The following is a 16,467-nucleotide window of genomic DNA, read 5'->3' on the forward strand; positions in this document are numbered from 1 at the left end:
TTGTCCCTAATCCTGATATATCAGGTTTGCTGAACACTATGGCTGCTGCAGTAGACAAAAAATATGTTTTAGTAACTAATAGTAAAAGGTGAAAAAAACTCAGAACAACAAAATAAGCAAGTGATAGGAAGAAGGCGTGAAGTAGTTGGTTTCTAGGTAACAGGAAGACTTACCTACTGGCCAAAATACTTTTTATAAGGTAGAGAAGTATCTTAAGAAACCAAAGAGATTTCAGTCAGAAGGAAAAGATGGGATGGGTTGAAGTTAATCAAATTGGGTATTGACGTCTGGAGTTTAGAAGAATGACGCTTCTGAGGGAGAATCAGTTTTTCAAAGACTTTGGCAGAGACAGAGTATACACAACCAAAATGCACAAGAGGCTGACAAAATGTTCCCAGTGATGAAAAAAATGTATTAGTATGTAGGGGAAAAAAAAGCACAGACCAAAATGCAACTATTCTACACACTACTGCAATTTCCTAATATACACATTCATTCACAAGTACTACATATTCTATTTACCCCAAATCCAAATTTCCAAAAAGAGAAACCAGTAGCAAGTTTTTCTCTCTAGAATAGTGTTCAATAAACAACATACCATTTATTATAACAGTCCTGAAGTATTACAAGATGTTATAAATTCTGAATCAGATTATATTGTGTTCAAATGGCTCAATTCTTTACAAATCATAATTCTTTAAGGTATGTTAAAGGTTAAACAGTCATAATGCTTTCTCCATAATTATACTTGATACACATCACTTTAAGTATACAAAAGGCAATGCCGGCATGGTTACTGGGACCTCAAGTGTGGTGAGGGGATCAGCCCGTTAAGCTAACAAGTGAGGAATCCACTAGACTCTCTATAGGCGTCCTCAAACTACGGCCTGCGGGCCACATGCGGGTGTTTTTGCCGTTTTGTTTTTTTGCTTCAAAATAAGATATGTGCAGTGTGCATAGGAATTTGTTCATAGTTTTTTTTAAACTATAGTCCGGCCCTCCAACCGTCTGAGGGACAGTGAACTGGCCCCCTGTTTAAGAAGTTTGAGGATCCCTGCTCTAGGACCTTCCTTCCTACTGTGCCATTGCTCTCACTCCTCCAGGGTCTCTTGATGTTGAGTGAAACAAAAGCTAGCACTTAAGTTTATATTACAATTATCTGACTTCTCCCTAGCATTCATGTTCTAGAGTTACAAAAACGCACATACACAAACACTGAGAGCCTACTTGACAGTTAAAGCACTTCTCCGTCTCCAGTGTGGACTCTCTGATGTTTGGAAAGATTTGACTTACTACAGAAGGTTTTCCCACAATTATTACACCAATAGGGCTTTTCCCCAGTATGGATTCTATGATGTTTATTAAAATTGGAGCTGTGGTTGAAGGCTTTTCCACACTCCTTACATTTATACGGCTTTTCTCCAGTGTGGAGTCTCTGATGAGAACTAAGACCTGCGTGCTGACTAAAGCTCTTTCCACATTCATTACACTGATAAGGTTTCTCTCCAGTGTGTATTCGATAGTGTCGAATGAGGCTGCCTTTACCACTGAAAGCTTTCCCACAATCTTTACACTGATACGGTGCCTCTTCAGTGTGCATGCGCTGATGTTTAAGGAGATCTGAGCTCTGACCGAAGGCTTTTCCACACTTACAGTCATAGGGCCGGTCTACCAAGTGGGTTCTGTAATGAAGGGTAAGGTTTGAGCTGTGGCTGAAGGCTTTCCCACATTTGGTGCATACATAGGGTTTCTCCCCAGTGTGTGTTCTCCGGTGTTTAGTAAGATTTGAGCTATTGCTAAAGGCTTTTCCACACTCAGCACATATGTAACGTCTCTCTCCTGGGGCAGGTTTAGTGGACATTAATTCTCTACCTTTCTTGGAACCTTTGTCTAGAAGAGAGGTTTTTGTTCCTCTTTCTTTTTCAAGGTTTACCCATTGCCTTTCTAACCTGGCCTCAAATTTATTGGCAATAACCATGGGAGTAATATCCTTTTTGAATTCTTCTGCATGAGACTCTTCAGAACTTTTCTGCATATCTGTTGATTCCTCATTCTGGATGTTCGATTTACAATCTGAAACAATAAGTAGAATAAGGACACGTGAGTTATTTCCTGTTCTGAGAAGAAACCGTTAAAGGACAAAGAGAATCATCAGATGACATTGATGGATTTTTAAGGGTGACCAAAAATTGCTCTGAGAGGTCACAATATCACAATTATACAAATAAGTCATCATCAAATCTAGTTTACAATACCAGACTTTCACACAAGCCCCCTACCCTACCAAAAGTTATGATAGTATGAAGAGTACATGGCTTTTTCTGCTAGGAGGAGAACTTCATATATAGAGGGCAATAAGGCAAAGCCAAGCATATAGCAGCAAAGGGAGATGGGAGATGCTTGGGCAGAACGAAACAAGTTAGAAAGATTGCTGAAGGGTCAATCTGATTAAGGAAAATCCTACCTAATAAAATAGTAATATGCAAATTGACCGCACATTTGCTTCGCCCAAGCCATGCCCACCAGCCAATCAGGGTGAGTATGCAAATTACCCAACAAAGATGACAGTTAATTTGCATACACTGAGGGAGGGAGGAGTGAAGACTGAAGACAACTTAGAAGGAAGAGGGAGGAAAAGCGGAAAGCAAGGTGGCTGCCAGAGGGAAAGCCCGGGTGGGGCGGAGCGGGGCAGGCGGCAGCGGCACTCGGGTGCAGGCACGGCAGCCGGAAACGGCGGCCGCAGCAGCCGCTTGCAGGATTCTTCCTGCAAATGGGCTACTAGTAAAAGAATAATTAAGGGAGAAGAGGCTAGCGGCAAACTCAAAAAATCTATATGCTCATAGAAGCTGAATATCCTATATAATAAAGATGTAATATGCAAATGGTTGTTACGCCGTGAAGCGTAATAACTGACTGTGTAACGACCAGATCATGGATCAGCAGGAGGGTGGGGTGGAGAGCTACAGGAGGGGGCAGGGCAGCAAGCTATTGGAGGGGGGGCAGGAGGAGAGCTACTGGAGGGCAGCAGCAAGCTACTGGTGCATGGATTCATGCGCAGGGCTACTAATATATATACATACACACATACACACACACACACACACACACACACACATATATATGGCTAAGTTGACTTGCGCATGCGCCATACATATAAAGCTCTCGCTGGTGCCAATCACATGCATGTGTTTCCATCTGTCATTGTTGATCGTGAATTTGGTTGACACTTCTATTATAGAGAAAGGGCAAATAACTATATTAAAATATTTCTTCTAGTTAATTTCCTTTCAATGTGTACGAATTCGTGCACAGGGCCACTAGTAAAAGCAATAAAAGAGAACATTCAGTCCATTTATAATCATCCTAGTCCCAGATCCTCCTCCTTAATATGTTTTTACTGATTTTTTTAGTGCGAGAGGAAGGGAGAGGGGGAGAGAAACATTGGTTGCCTCCTGCACACCCTCTACTGGGGATTGATCCCACAACCTGGGCATATGCCCTGACTGGGAATCGAACCAGTGAACTCTTGGTATATGGGATGAAGCTTAACCAACTGAGCCACACTAGCCAGGCCTAGATCCTTCTTAATTTAAGTGAAAGTACTTAACTACCACCAGCGTTCAACTCTTATCATTTAATCGATATCAGCTAGGTCTTGTCATTCTTTAATTATAAAGTATTACTGTTGAAATCAGATTAAAGCAGTACATCTTTTAAGAGCATTTCACTAGACAGTCACACTGCTAAAAGTCCACCTAACCATCCACACACATAGAAGTTTCCTCTGAAAAATGGACTCCTCTTTTTTTTTTTTTTTATACATTTTTATTGGTTTCAGAGAGGAAGGGAGAGAAAGAGAGAAAAACAACAATTAGAGAGAATCATTGATTGCCTGCCTCCTGCACACCCCACACAGGGGATTAAGCCCGAAACCCAGGCATGTGCCCCCGACCAGAATCAAACCTGGGATCCTTCAGTCTGTAGGCTGATGCTCTATCCACTGAGCCAAACCGGCTAGGGCAAAATGGGCTCCTCTTAAGCACAGTCATCCCTCCATGGGTACAGAAGCCCCAACTGACAAAGGTACCCACTTCCAGCCCCCTTTTCCTTATCCCTCTGTCTGTCTCCTGACCATCTATTTCCTTCCTCTGTCAGCAGTCACCGTCAGCTGCTTCCAGGCTCACCCCTACTCACTGACGGCAGCAGTGGGAGCTAAAATCTCTCACGCTCCATGAGGAGCAATCATGTGGCTACTCACACAGGCTCTCCTTCAAGTTGCCATGAACTATGTGTAAGAAATAAGTAACTTAAAAGTTAAAAATTTTAAATAGCCCAAGGCAGAAGTTGAATAAATTTATCAGGGACCATTTCTGCATAATCCAAAGCTGATTATAACAGGCTCACTAAATCATTAACAAATGAATTGTTCCTACCTTGATTCTGTCTTAGCTCTGGAGTGAAATCCTGCTCTTCACCAAACTCTTGGATGTACAGGGGTCCCCAAGATTCATATTTGGGACTTGTCTCCACAGTCTGTGTCTGGGTGCTGCTCAGGGATTTCTTTGCTGTTCCTGAAGAGGACATCTTCTCCCGTGCCTGTTTCTTTTCATTCGGAGGAGGTGAAACCTAGACAATTAGGAATGGCTGGGTTTGTCCACAGCTCACTTTAGAACTAAAATGAAAGAAAATCTCAGGAGTGCTATGTAGAATCTCTAGGAAAGAGAAAAGAGAAACACCCCTCATTCAATTCTCAAGGCTAAAGCTAGTGTAGGATAGTAGGAAAAAGAGGAGGAAACATGGTCTAAATCAGTAGAAACTTCCATTTGCCTATTCATATTGTATGGACAAACCATTCCTGCCTGGAATGGCATGCTCCCAATCTCAGAGCATAAAAAATGCCCCCTCACACTCCCTCCTACCTGCTGTCCTGGTTCATCCAGTTCTTGCTCCAGGTCTTCCAGGAGAGTGACGGCCTCTTCAGCACTCTCTGGACAGTGCTCCTGCACCCAGGCCTGCAGCTCCTGGGGCAGGATGGTCAGGAACTGCTCCAGCACCAGCAGCTCCAGGATCTGCTCCTTGGTGTGGATCTCGGGCCGCAGCCACTCACAGCAGAGCACCCGGAGCTGGCTGAGTGCCTCCCGCGGTCCGGGTGTGTCATGGTATCCAAACTGCCTGAAGCGCTGGCGGAACATCTCCAGGCTCGGAAAGCATTTCTCTTTCTCCTCCTCCTCCACTTTCACAATTACAGGCCCCACCTGCTCCTGTAGAGGCCTAGGGCCCAGACCTGCGGCCACGCCCAGTACCTTGGTCATCATATAGACTCCAGAAACAGCCTCACTAAAGATGGGCTCTTTGTAGAAGGAATATTAGTTCCTTTAGATTTCTGGTTCTTCAGGACTACAGGCTCAACCTAAGAAAATATGGTTACCATAAAATTACCAAAATAAGTATTTTTAAATTTGGGTCTTACAGTTACACTTTTAGCACAAGAAATTGTAAAAATTATGGCCACTATAATACTACCATGTAAAAATTACTGTTCAAATCTCTCTGGAGGTAGCTCAGAATATCTTACTTTGATTTTACTTTCAAAAGAGCACACTGAGGCCCAGCTGGTGTGGCTCAGTGCAAGGTTCGATTCCCGGTCAGGGCACATGCTTGATCCACAGTAGGGGGTGTGCATGGCTGTGGGCTTGATCCACAGTAGGGGCGAGCAGGAGGCAACCAACTGATGTCTGTCTGTCTCTCTCTCTCAAAAAAAGAATATTCCAAGTGAAGATTAACACCCTCCCCCCAAAAAAGCACTAGGCATAATTTAAAAATTAAACTAACATTAATTGTGCTCTGAAAACTTTTTTAGACTCTTAGAACTCCTGAGGTTTTAACAGGCTATTGCTGGCCAGCAAATGTACATTTATGTTATAGCTTTAAATTAGGTGTTTAGATTCACACATCTAGTGAATACATATTAAAAACATGTATTTTATATATAACTGTTCCCCTTCATTTATTTTTGTGATCAATTTTTGCAATATAAAAAAAATGTGAAATGGGATTCTGGCAATAGAACCTCAATATGTAACCTTGCTTTTAGGAAAAATTCAATAATTATCAGAATTCTAGGGATGCTAATACTTGGACTCGCCTCCGCTGTACCATGCGGAAGCATTCTATGAGATGCCAACAGGCGTCCTGACAGGATGAACCATAATCAGCACCATCCCCTCCCTAACGCTGTCCTACACACCCAATTCGCTGCTGGAGCTCCCCAGTTCAGGATTACTTGAGCCAGGGAAGAAGCATTGACACCAGTCTCCTAAAATAACGGCTCTGGCACCAAAGACGACAGAGGTAGCAGTGCTGGGAGCATTTCTTAGGTATGCTTAAAAGTCGACTTCAATGTTGGAATAAGTACATAATTGGTTACAAAACTTCACACTCCAGCCAGAGGAGGGCAGTCCAACAACAGGCAAGACATCAGAACCTGTTTGGGCCACCAGCCTGTCCAACGTCATCTCAAGCTTAACATGCCCAAAACTGCACTTCCCATCTTTCCCCCAAAGCTGCTCATCTCGGTTAATGGCAGCTCTACTTCTGTTTTCATGGACCAAAAACAGGGTCATCCCTGATCCCTCTCTTGTTTACATTCTACATATAATTCATAAGTAAATCCTGTTAGCTCTACATCCAGGAGATACAGAGTTCAACCTTCTACCCTGCCATCCCAGTCCATCACCAGCAGCCTCCTAATTGCTTCCACTCTTCCCTCAGTCCATTCTCAACACAGCAGCCAGAGATCTCCTGTTAAGTCAGATCACACCATTCCTGTTTACACCTCTCAAGGCTTTGTGTCACCCCGAGTAAAAGCCAAAGGCATCATAACGGCCAAGAAGGCCTCCCTGTTGTCTCTGATCTTATCTTGTACTTCTCTGTTCATTCTACCCCAGGCAGTTGTTTCCCGGGACTTGTGCGGCACACTCCCACTGAGAGCCTTTGTCCAGGCTGCTCCCTTTAACACTTCCTGCAGATTACATGCTTCTTCCAGATTATGCATGCTTGACCCCCTGACCACCCTGTTTTATTTATTTAAAAATTTTTTTTTATTGACTTGAGAGAAGAATGGAGAGGTAGAAACATCAATAATGAGAATCATTGATGGCTGCCTTCTACATCCTACACTGGGGATCAAGCCCGCAACCTGGGCATGTGCCCTGACCGGAAATAGAACCGTGACCTCCTGGTTCATAGGTCGATGCTCAATCACTGAGCCACACCAGCTGGCATGACCACTATGTTTTAAACTGCACACTACCCTCCCTTACCTCAAAACTCCTTATCCTCCTATTTTTTTCCTCCATATCACTTACCACCATACAAATGCTATATATTTTACTTTTATTTTTAAACTGTCTCCATCCTTGAAAATCAACTCTTCATCTATTTTGTTCACTGCTATATTTCAAACATCTAAAATATACCTAGTACTTTGCAGGTACTCAAGTATCTGTGGAAAGAATGCAATGCATGGATCTTCGGGTCTACTTTTAAGGAGTAAAAACTGTAAAATTGTGTTTAAAAACATCAATACAAATTTAAATTTAAAAAATATGGCAGTAAGAATTCATGCTTAGTGTAATATAGACAGAGGTTGATACAGAATTAGATAATGTGTGTACATGGGTTACTACGGAGACTTATTTTCTAGCTCCGTCTGCTGTGAAGGTCCAGAAGCAGTAACATCCTGGTAGGAATAAGCATACCCAGTGCCCAAAGCTTGGTCTCTAAATACCATTCTCCAATAAAAGGAACTAGAGATGGAGAAATGGTTGATTCTAGGTTGGGGAATATACAAGCTGAGCCTGGAGCCATCTTGTAATGCCAGGAAGTATTAAACAACCACAGTGAGGCATGTTAAAGGAACACAAAAGCCAACATATAAAAGCTCCCAGTAGTCACAGCTGAAACAATTTGAGCAACAAAATAAATGGTGTAGTACTAGATTATAACCATAAGTTTAATATAAATATCCGTAAGCCCATACTGATGTTAAAAAGGTTGAATGAATAAATAGAGAAGACAAATCTCCCATACAGAATTATCCCAAAAAATTTATGTAGACACTCCACTCAAGAAGGCAGAGCTCCAACCTCTTGAAAATAGGCTATACTGACTGACTTGCTGGGGGAAATAACTACAGTGAAGAAACCTGACAAACACTACCTCAGCCAGTTGATCAAAATTACCATCATATAGGTAGTGTGCTGCATGAGAGGCAAGATTTTTGCAAACACCACAGCGTCTCTGGCCCAATGAGTGGAGATTGATAGTAATTCTTGCTACAAGTATGAGTTGAATGTGTGAGAGTTTTAAGGATATGAAAACATTTGAAAAATGGTCTGTTTTCTGCTTTCTCCGAATTTCCTGCTTTACTTGGGCCTCTCAGGCATTACTCAGCCTTTCTGTTTTCAGACCAGCTTGATGAATCCTGCTGTAAGACCCTTAAAAGATGGGCTGCATATGGTTCAAGTTGGTCTGGTTTGTCACTGGTCTCAAAACCCTGAGTCACCTAAAGGTTTTTAATTAAATAACCAGTGTCCTGGCAGTGATCTCGGGGTATTTAATTTTGTTGCCTAGGATAGAGGCTTGACAGCAGTACTTTTGTAAAATCTCAACCAATCAAGGTTGAGAGCTACTGATAAATAGAACAATCAATCTTCCTTATTATAAACACGTATACTAAGCCATGTCTGTTCTCTTGGAACCAAGAACCTAGATGATGTGGTTTGGGTTAGGTGGAATGGGAGGTACACGCTGTTTGGGGTTGACCACGTGTCACTTTTATATTTCAATGATTTCAGAGAGGAAGGGAGAGAACTAGAAACATCAATGATGAGAGAGAATAATTTATCAGCTTCCTCCTGCACGCCCCATACTGGGGATCAAGCCTGCAAAACCCGGGCATGTGCCCTGACTGGGAATTGAACCAGGACCTCCTGGTTCAGGGAGATGGTCAAGCACGGAACCCCATTGGCCAGGCCCAAGTGTCACTTTCTAATATCCTGGCATTCTTGCAGAAAAAAAAAAAAATTAACATCGTCATGGTCTCTATGTATCTACACACACACACACACACACACACACACACACACAGTGGAATACCACTCAACCATAAAAAATGAAATACTGCCATCTTTAACAACATGCCTGGAGCTTGAGCAAATTATGATAAGTGAATTAAGTCAGCTAGAAAAGGACAAGACCTATATAACCTCACTCACACGTAGAATTAAAAAAAAAAAGTAACAAATGAACAAACAAAGCAAAACAAAAGAAACCACAAACTCAGAGATCCAGACATCATAATGGTAGTTACCAGAAGGGAAGAGCAATCGGTAAAGGGGGTCAAAATATGTGGTAACGAATGGGAAACAGACTTTTGGTGTGGGGAGCATGAAGTAGACATCGAACTATCTCATGCTGCACACCTGAAATTTATGTTACTAACCAATGCTACCTCAGTAAAAACACTTAAATATCATCAGTGATATGTGCCTTGATATGAGAAGAGCACTTTACTTCTGTGGTCTTCCTCCTCAAAACCCATAAACACAGCCTAATCATAAGAAACACATCAGACAAACCAAATTGAGGGACATTCTACAGAAACAACTGACCAGTAGTCCTCAAAACTGTCAAGTTAATAAAAAAAACAAGGAAAGACTGAGAAACTGTCACTGACTGAAGGACACTAAGCAGACATGACGATTAATGTAATGTGGTATCGTAGTTGGGATCCTGGAACAGAAAAAGGGCATTAGGGAAAAACTAGTAAAAGTCAAAGTGTGAAGCTTAGTTAATTGTAATGCACCAATGTTGTTTCCTATAGTTGTGGCAAATGTACACAGTAAAGTAAGATGTTAACAAGGGAAATTGGTGAGAGGTAGATGGGGACTCACTGTGTTATCTTTGAACTCTTCTATAAATCTAAAACTACCCTAAAATTATTTAAACACAAAATATGGGGTGTTGGGGCAAACAAGCAGCTTTAGTAAATGCTGTTCTATTATGGACTGGTAAAGAGAAATATGGTTGTTAACTTCAATACTTACTATGCTGAAGCAGACCATTCTTAAGAGTCAATAAAACATTTAAAAAGTTGTGAAGCCTTTTCCTTTTAGGATTTTTTTAAACAATGTTTTTATTGATTTTAGAGAGAGAGGAAGGGAGAGGGATAGAGAACACTGATGAGAGAGAAACAGATTGGCCGCCTCCTGCACACCCCCCATTGGGGATCGAGTCCACAATCGGTATGTGCCCTGACTAGGAATCCAACAGAGAACCTCTGGGTTCACGGATGGATGCTCAACCAGAGCCACTCTCAGCTGGGCAAGGATTTTCTTTTTTTAAATCCTCATCCAAGGATATTTTTCCATTGATTTTTAGAGAGATGGAAAGACAGAGAGAAATATCAATGTGAAAGAAACACACCGATTGGTTGCCTCCTGCACTTGCCTCGACCAGGGACCTTTTGGTCTCTGCAGGCCGATGCTCTATCCACTGAACAAAACAGGATAGGGCAGATTTTTTTTTTAAAAAAAACAAAAAAAAAAAAAACACCTGCCTTGTCTCTAGGAGCAGCAACAGTTAATTTCTGACTCTCTTCCAGTAACTATCAGAACATTGGCCTAATGAAATAGTTCCTAGCAGATCTATTTCAAACATAACACGAAGCCTTTTTAAAATTTTATCAAATAGTTGGCAACATTACAATATTCTTTCGTCCCTTGAAATCACACAGTCCATTTTCCAGTTTGGCAATTCTATCTCCACAGGCTCAAGGGCCATCTGCAGAGGTTCAAAACACAAATCTGTTAATATCACCCAGCTATTTAAAACTACTGAACTTTTCGCATGGTAAACAAATGCCTAGCTGGCCTCTGCCTCCCCTTTCAGTCATCACTTCCCTTCTCATTCCCGATGCTCCCTCAATGCCCAATTCTATGGCAGGCTTCTATTCGTCTTTCAAGTCTTAGCTCAGTAACTAATCCATGAAAAGATGCTCAACCTTAGTTATAATAAAATATGCTCCCACCTGAACAAAGACCAACGAGATATTCACTCCCTTGGGTCAGGCCTTCTAAAGAGGTTCCATTTCTCAGAGAAGGCCCGCAACCCCCTGGGGCGTGTTTCGTCCATTAGCCCTGGGTTCGGGCCTCCCTTTGAGGGCTCTGGGCCGGGGAGGGGGTGGGGGACTGGCAGCCCCTGCTCTGCCCAAAGAGCGCACAAAAACGGCCCTGAAACCGCGATACAGTTTCATTTGTTAGAACCCGGGAGGAGGAAAGGCTTTCTAGGGAGCCAGCGTCTCCAGGGCTGGGCAGGGGCCAGGGCTCCTCCCCACAGCCCTTCCCGGACCCGCCTGGGACTCCGCGGGGGCCACAGCCGGACGCCCACGCCTCCCTCTCCTCATCCTCCCGACCAGGGCGCCCTCCTCCGCCCGCCGAGCTAACCGGGGACCGGGAGGCTCACCGTGAGTCAGAGCCGCTGTTGGCGCTGGGACGCCTAGACGCGCACCACGGCAGGCGCAGCCGGAAGTACGTCACAGCCCGTCCGCGGACAGGTTTGCGCGGTCGCAGTGGCCCCTCTAGGAACTCGGGAGAATCTCGGCAGCTCGGTAGATGGAGGCACCTCCAACGTGAACCGGAAGGGATCTTGTCTCTCCGTCCCCGTTCGTTTTTTACTAAAAAAAAAGTTCCGACCTAAACGCGGCGGCTTCGGCCAGAAAGGAGCACATCGGCACTGTGCGGTCCGAACACCATACCTTTCGACTTAAGAGCATCTGGAGAAACTGTTCTTTTTATTTTTTGGAGAAACTGTTCTTAACTTTGGTAGAAAGAAGGGGAGAATGAGGGGCAAAACAGTCTTAGCTTTCCAATATGTGAGGTGTTGTCATTTGAAAAAGAAGTTTGCATTATGGACCCTAGAAGACCAATGAATGGAACTGATAGAAAAGGTCAATGCAAGGAAGGCCTTTCTTAAGAAAGAGTTGCTCAGAAACGGCCGCTTCCTCCGGTGTTCTCATTAGAGCGTCCGCCCCTGCACTGAAGGGTCGTGGGTTGGGTTCCTGGTGAAGGGCACATACCTAGGCTGCACGTTCCATTCTAGGCCCCAGTCGGGGTGCATGCGGGAGGCAACCAATGGAAATCTATGTCCCCGAAACAAACAAAAGTGGCCTCCTCCTGTATCACCTTGTGCTGTTTTGAAGAATTAGGAGAGCCCTGGGGATGGGAAGGACAGGGGGTTCGCAGAATGAATTTTTGGGGTTAGACAATCTTTAACATCTTCCTACAGCTTGTCTTAGACTTCTAGTAGTTTTTCCCTTTAAAACAGGGAAACTTTTTACAACACTCCTTCGCCATTACCACTCCCTCCACACACCTCCTTTGGGTACTTACTATGGGCCAGGTACTGTGTTAAGGTCTTGGTTTCAGTTTTTTATTGCTGCATAAAACACTACCCCCAAACTTAGTGCCTTAACACAGCATTTATCATTTATTACATGATCTCACAAATCTGTGGATTGGCTGGATTGTTCTGCTTCCGGTGGTATCAGCTGAGGGGCTGGGATGGCTGGCAATTGGTGCTGGTCCACAGACTGGAAGCCCAGCTGCGATGCTGGCCTGGGGCCTCCATGTTCCTCCATGTCAGTCTGTCTGTGGGCATGGCTGCTTGGGCTTCCTCCGAATGATGATTAGATTCCCCAAGAGGAGCATTTTACTAGGTGTACCCGTTAATAATGCGGATTATCCTCCCATAAATGGGGTTCCACATAGGTTGATATACATATATGCGATTTGATATGTGTGCTATTTTGTTGTATTGACAAGCTTCAAAACTTCCTATGTCAAATTTTCTGAAGGTGTTAATATCATAGATATTTTTATGTTTAAAAGTGTCAAATTTCATGCCAAAAAAAGCATTTGGGGGAAGTTTTAAATCATTATTTTGAAGAAAAGTGCTAGCGATGGACATTACTTTGAATAAAGCACTTTTGATGTTTCTCTTGAAATTATCACAAAATCCGAACTAACCGGTCAATGATTAATCTGAATTATTAACTGGTTAATGATTATTCCGCATTAACATTTTTAAGCGTAAAAATACCTATGACGTTAACACCTTCAGAAAATTTGACATATGAAGTTTGGAAGCTTGTTGTCAATACAACAAAATAGCATCCATATCAAAGCACATACATATCAACATATGTGGAACCCCATCTATTGAAAAAAATCCGCATCATTAACCGGTACACCTAGTAAGAGGTCAAGGTGGAACTTGTAGATGTTTAGGGCCCAGCCTTGGAAGTTAAATAGCATCATTTTCACTACATTCTGTTGTTAAAACAGGTCACTGGGTCAGACTCAAGAAAACAGATTCTATCTCTTGGTTACACTGCAAGAGTATGTGGGATGGGAGATAATGTGACTGACTATCTTTGGAAACAATCTACTACACACATTTATCTTCATTATATTAATCTTTGAAATACTGTAATTCTGAGAATACTTACCCCTGTGAAATAGTAAAATTTCTACTTTATAGATCAAGAAACTTGGGCTTAGAAAGGTAAGTAACTTTTCCAGTGTCATACAATGGATATGTGGGAAAGTCAAGATTCAGACTTGTCTCTCTTTCTCCAACGCCTATGCTTTTTTTTTTTTTTTAATCCTCACCCGAGAATATTTTTCCATTGAATTTTTTAGAGAGTGGAAGAGAGAGGGAAAGACAGAGAAATATCGATGTGGGAGAAACACATCGATTTGTTGTGCCCCGACCCGGCCTGGGCGGAGAAGGAGCCTGCAGGCCCTGGGGAGGAGCCTGCAACCAAGGTGTGTGCCCTTGACCAGGCTCCAACCCAGGACCCTTTGGTCCGCAGTCTAATGCTCTATCCACTGAGCCAAACCAGCTAAGGCCCAAAGCCCATGTTTTTAAGCTCTATAATTCCTCTGCATTGGCTGGAAAAAGAATAAATGGTTAAAGGGGACAAAATCACTAGGACTGAGGGGGAAACCAGGAAGCCTGTATCTGTTCTATTAGCCACACATGTGTTGATGATTTGGTAGCACTCTAACCAGTCACTTAGTCAAAGGATCTTTGCCTACTCATGTAACCAGTGAGTTGTGATGCAGGGGCTTGAAGAAGGGGCCTAGAGTTGCAAAATATTCATACCAAAGGAAACCTTAAGGACAATCTGGTAAAGCTCTTGTTTGTAGACGAAGAAGCCAATGCTTGGAGAAGTCAGATCCAAGGCACACTAGTTAGCTAACTAGTAGCAAAGCTTAGAGTAGAATTCAGATTCTCTAATTCAATGTTGTGTCATTACTATGTCTCAACAGATTTTTAAAGCTATCATCTATCCAAATCATATGGTATTAAAACAAGTTAACCTAGAATGGTCCATTATTTTCTTCCATTAATATAACCATGACCATATGAACAGACCACAAGGGAACAAAGGAAAAGCTAGTCACATTGCTGGTGGTTCACTGTGAGGTGTCACCTGAATTTCCTCTTTAGAATGGTTTTGATTTCCAGGAACCTCATACTCTTCCAATGAATTCATTCAACAAACACCAAGAACCTACAATGTGTCAGACATTGTGTTAAGGCACAAGGGTAAATGAAAAATACACACAGCCCTAGCTGGTTTGGCTCAGTGAATAGAGTGTCAGCTTGTGGACTGAAGGGTTCTGGGTTTGATTCTGGTCAGGGGTACATGCCTGGGTTTCAAGCTCGATCCCCAGTAGGGGGCGTGCAGGAGGCAGCAATCAGTGATTCTCATCATTGATGTTTCTATCTCTCTTCCCCCCTCCCTTACTCTCTGAAATCAATAAAGATATATTCTTAAAAAATACACACAGTTCTTGGCAGACATGTAATCAAATAATTACAGAAATGTTGATAGAGATGAGACCAATAAGTGGTGACTGAATGAATTTGTCATCTTGGGGATCTCAGTCTAGCCTTCTGTAACGTCCGAACATTCTTTCTATGACAATTCTGTTTCTAACCGTTTCTGTGGCAGGGAGCTTACTACTTTAGAGGACAGTTCCCTCTTTTGGGAGAGTTCTACTTGGGAAAAGTTCTTTAAAGCAAAAATCTGCATTCCTATAATTTCAACTCATTGATCTTAGTCTTGATCTATTCTTTTCTCTCACAAAATGCATGTAGTTGTTATTCTTGTCCCTTTAAAATATTTGAAAATTATCACGATTGTCCCAAAGATCGCTCTGTGGAAAAGGAGGGAGAAAGCCAGGGCTTACAGTAACCACTGGTAGCGTTTCCCCTTCCAGGTTTCTGCTACAAAGGGGATAGGAATCCTTTTTCTTTTTCAAGCCAAATGTTTCAAGACAAAAGAGAACTGAGTATATAGAGAAAGTAAAGTGGGAGAGTATGGAGGTCTTTTAAATGAGGAACTGTGGACCCTTAGAGTGCCCACAGTCGGCTCAGACATTTATATTCAATGATTCAGAAGCAACTTTCAGACATGATCATGGTCATGGCTCTCTCTAAAATGGTTGCTTTCTGGATCTTCCTCACTTCTGCCATCACCTATTTTTGTGCCATCACTGTCCTTGGCCAGTAGAGGGTGATCAAACCTTGATTTCTCTTAGAACAAGGCTGGGCAAGCTTCTTGTCCATTACAGCTCTGAAAATGTCCCTGTCTTCCTTGAAGGAGTCCACACATATAGCATGTTGGGAAGCTGCAAAGACATTTTCTAAAGAAAATGAAAGGAAAAGAATAGAAATGGAGTGCTGGAGACAACCCCAGGGCTTAACGCTGAAGCTCTGTTGCTAATGAGCCTTGGGAGATTTGGATATGCAACTTAATTATCTGAAAATGGTATGATAATATTTGTTCTGATAACCTTTTTTCCCTTAAATTTAATTTAATTTTGTAAAAATAATTTTAAATGATTTCAGAGAGAAAGAGAGATAGAAACATCAATGATGAGAGGGAATCATTGATCGGCTGCCTTCTGCATGCCCTACATGGGGATCAAGCCCACAACCTGAGCATATAAACTGACCGGGAATCGGACCAGGAATCAAACCATGACCTCCTGGTTCATAGGTCGACACTCAACCACTGAGCAACACCAGTGGGCTTCTCTGACAACTTTAAAGTGCTGGATCATGTGAGAATGAACTAGCTTTGTAACTAGCTATACCAATAATAAGGGATTTTTAATCTTCAAAACTCTTGGCTACAATGTTATTTTAAAAAATATATATTTTATTGATTTTTTACAGAGAGGACGTTGGAGGGATAGAGATTTAGAAACATTGATGAGAGAGAAACATCAATCAGCTGCCTCCTGCACACCCACTACTGGGGATGTGCCCGCAACCAAGGTACATGCCCTTGCCTGGAATCAAACCTGGGACCCTTCAGTCCGAAGGCCG

At 42.6% G+C, this 16,467-nt stretch overlaps 1 protein-coding gene across 2 annotated transcripts; it reads right to left on the minus strand.

Annotated features, from left to right (window-relative positions):
- Positions 1-341: 341 nt before the first annotated feature.
- ZSCAN21 (zinc finger and SCAN domain containing 21) lies at positions 342-11,579 on the minus strand. Of its 2 annotated transcripts, none has more exons than XM_054714922.1 (4): positions 11,527-11,579; positions 4,920-5,410; positions 4,434-4,626; positions 342-2,073 (listed from the first exon to the last, which is right to left on the minus strand). In XM_054714922.1, the coding sequence occupies exons 2-4, from the start codon at positions 5,313-5,315 to the stop codon at positions 1,235-1,237; spliced, it is 1,428 nt and encodes a 475-aa protein (XP_054570897.1). In that variant the 5' UTR covers positions 5,316-5,410; positions 11,527-11,579; the 3' UTR covers positions 342-1,234. The 2 variants fall into 2 exon arrangements, with proteins under 2 accessions (XP_054570897.1, XP_054570896.1); XM_054714921.1 differs by lacking the exon at positions 11,527-11,579 and adding an exon at positions 11,093-11,501.
- Positions 11,580-16,467: the final 4,888 nt, after the last annotated feature.

The sequence above is a fragment of the Eptesicus fuscus genome, chromosome 4, assembly GCF_027574615.1.
Source record: "Eptesicus fuscus isolate TK198812 chromosome 4, DD_ASM_mEF_20220401, whole genome shotgun sequence".
NCBI classification, from domain to species: Eukaryota; Metazoa; Chordata; class Mammalia; order Chiroptera; family Vespertilionidae; genus Eptesicus; species Eptesicus fuscus.

What these genes read in the sequence shown, in the direction of transcription:
- ZSCAN21 (XM_054714922.1), bottom strand. Translation starts at nt 5,315, where the DNA reads ATGATGACCAAGGTACTGGGCGTGGCCGCAGGTCTGGGCCCTAGGCCT. An exon ending in TGGATGAACCAGGACAGCAG is followed by an intron (nt 4,627 to 4,919) that starts GTAGGAGGGAGT and finishes CTAATTGTCTAG; the next exon opens with GTTTCACCTCCTCCGAATGA. An exon ending in AGAGCTAAGACAGAATCAAG is followed by an intron (nt 2,074 to 4,433) that starts GTAGGAACAATT and finishes TTATTGTTTCAG; the next exon opens with ATTGTAAATCGAACATCCAG.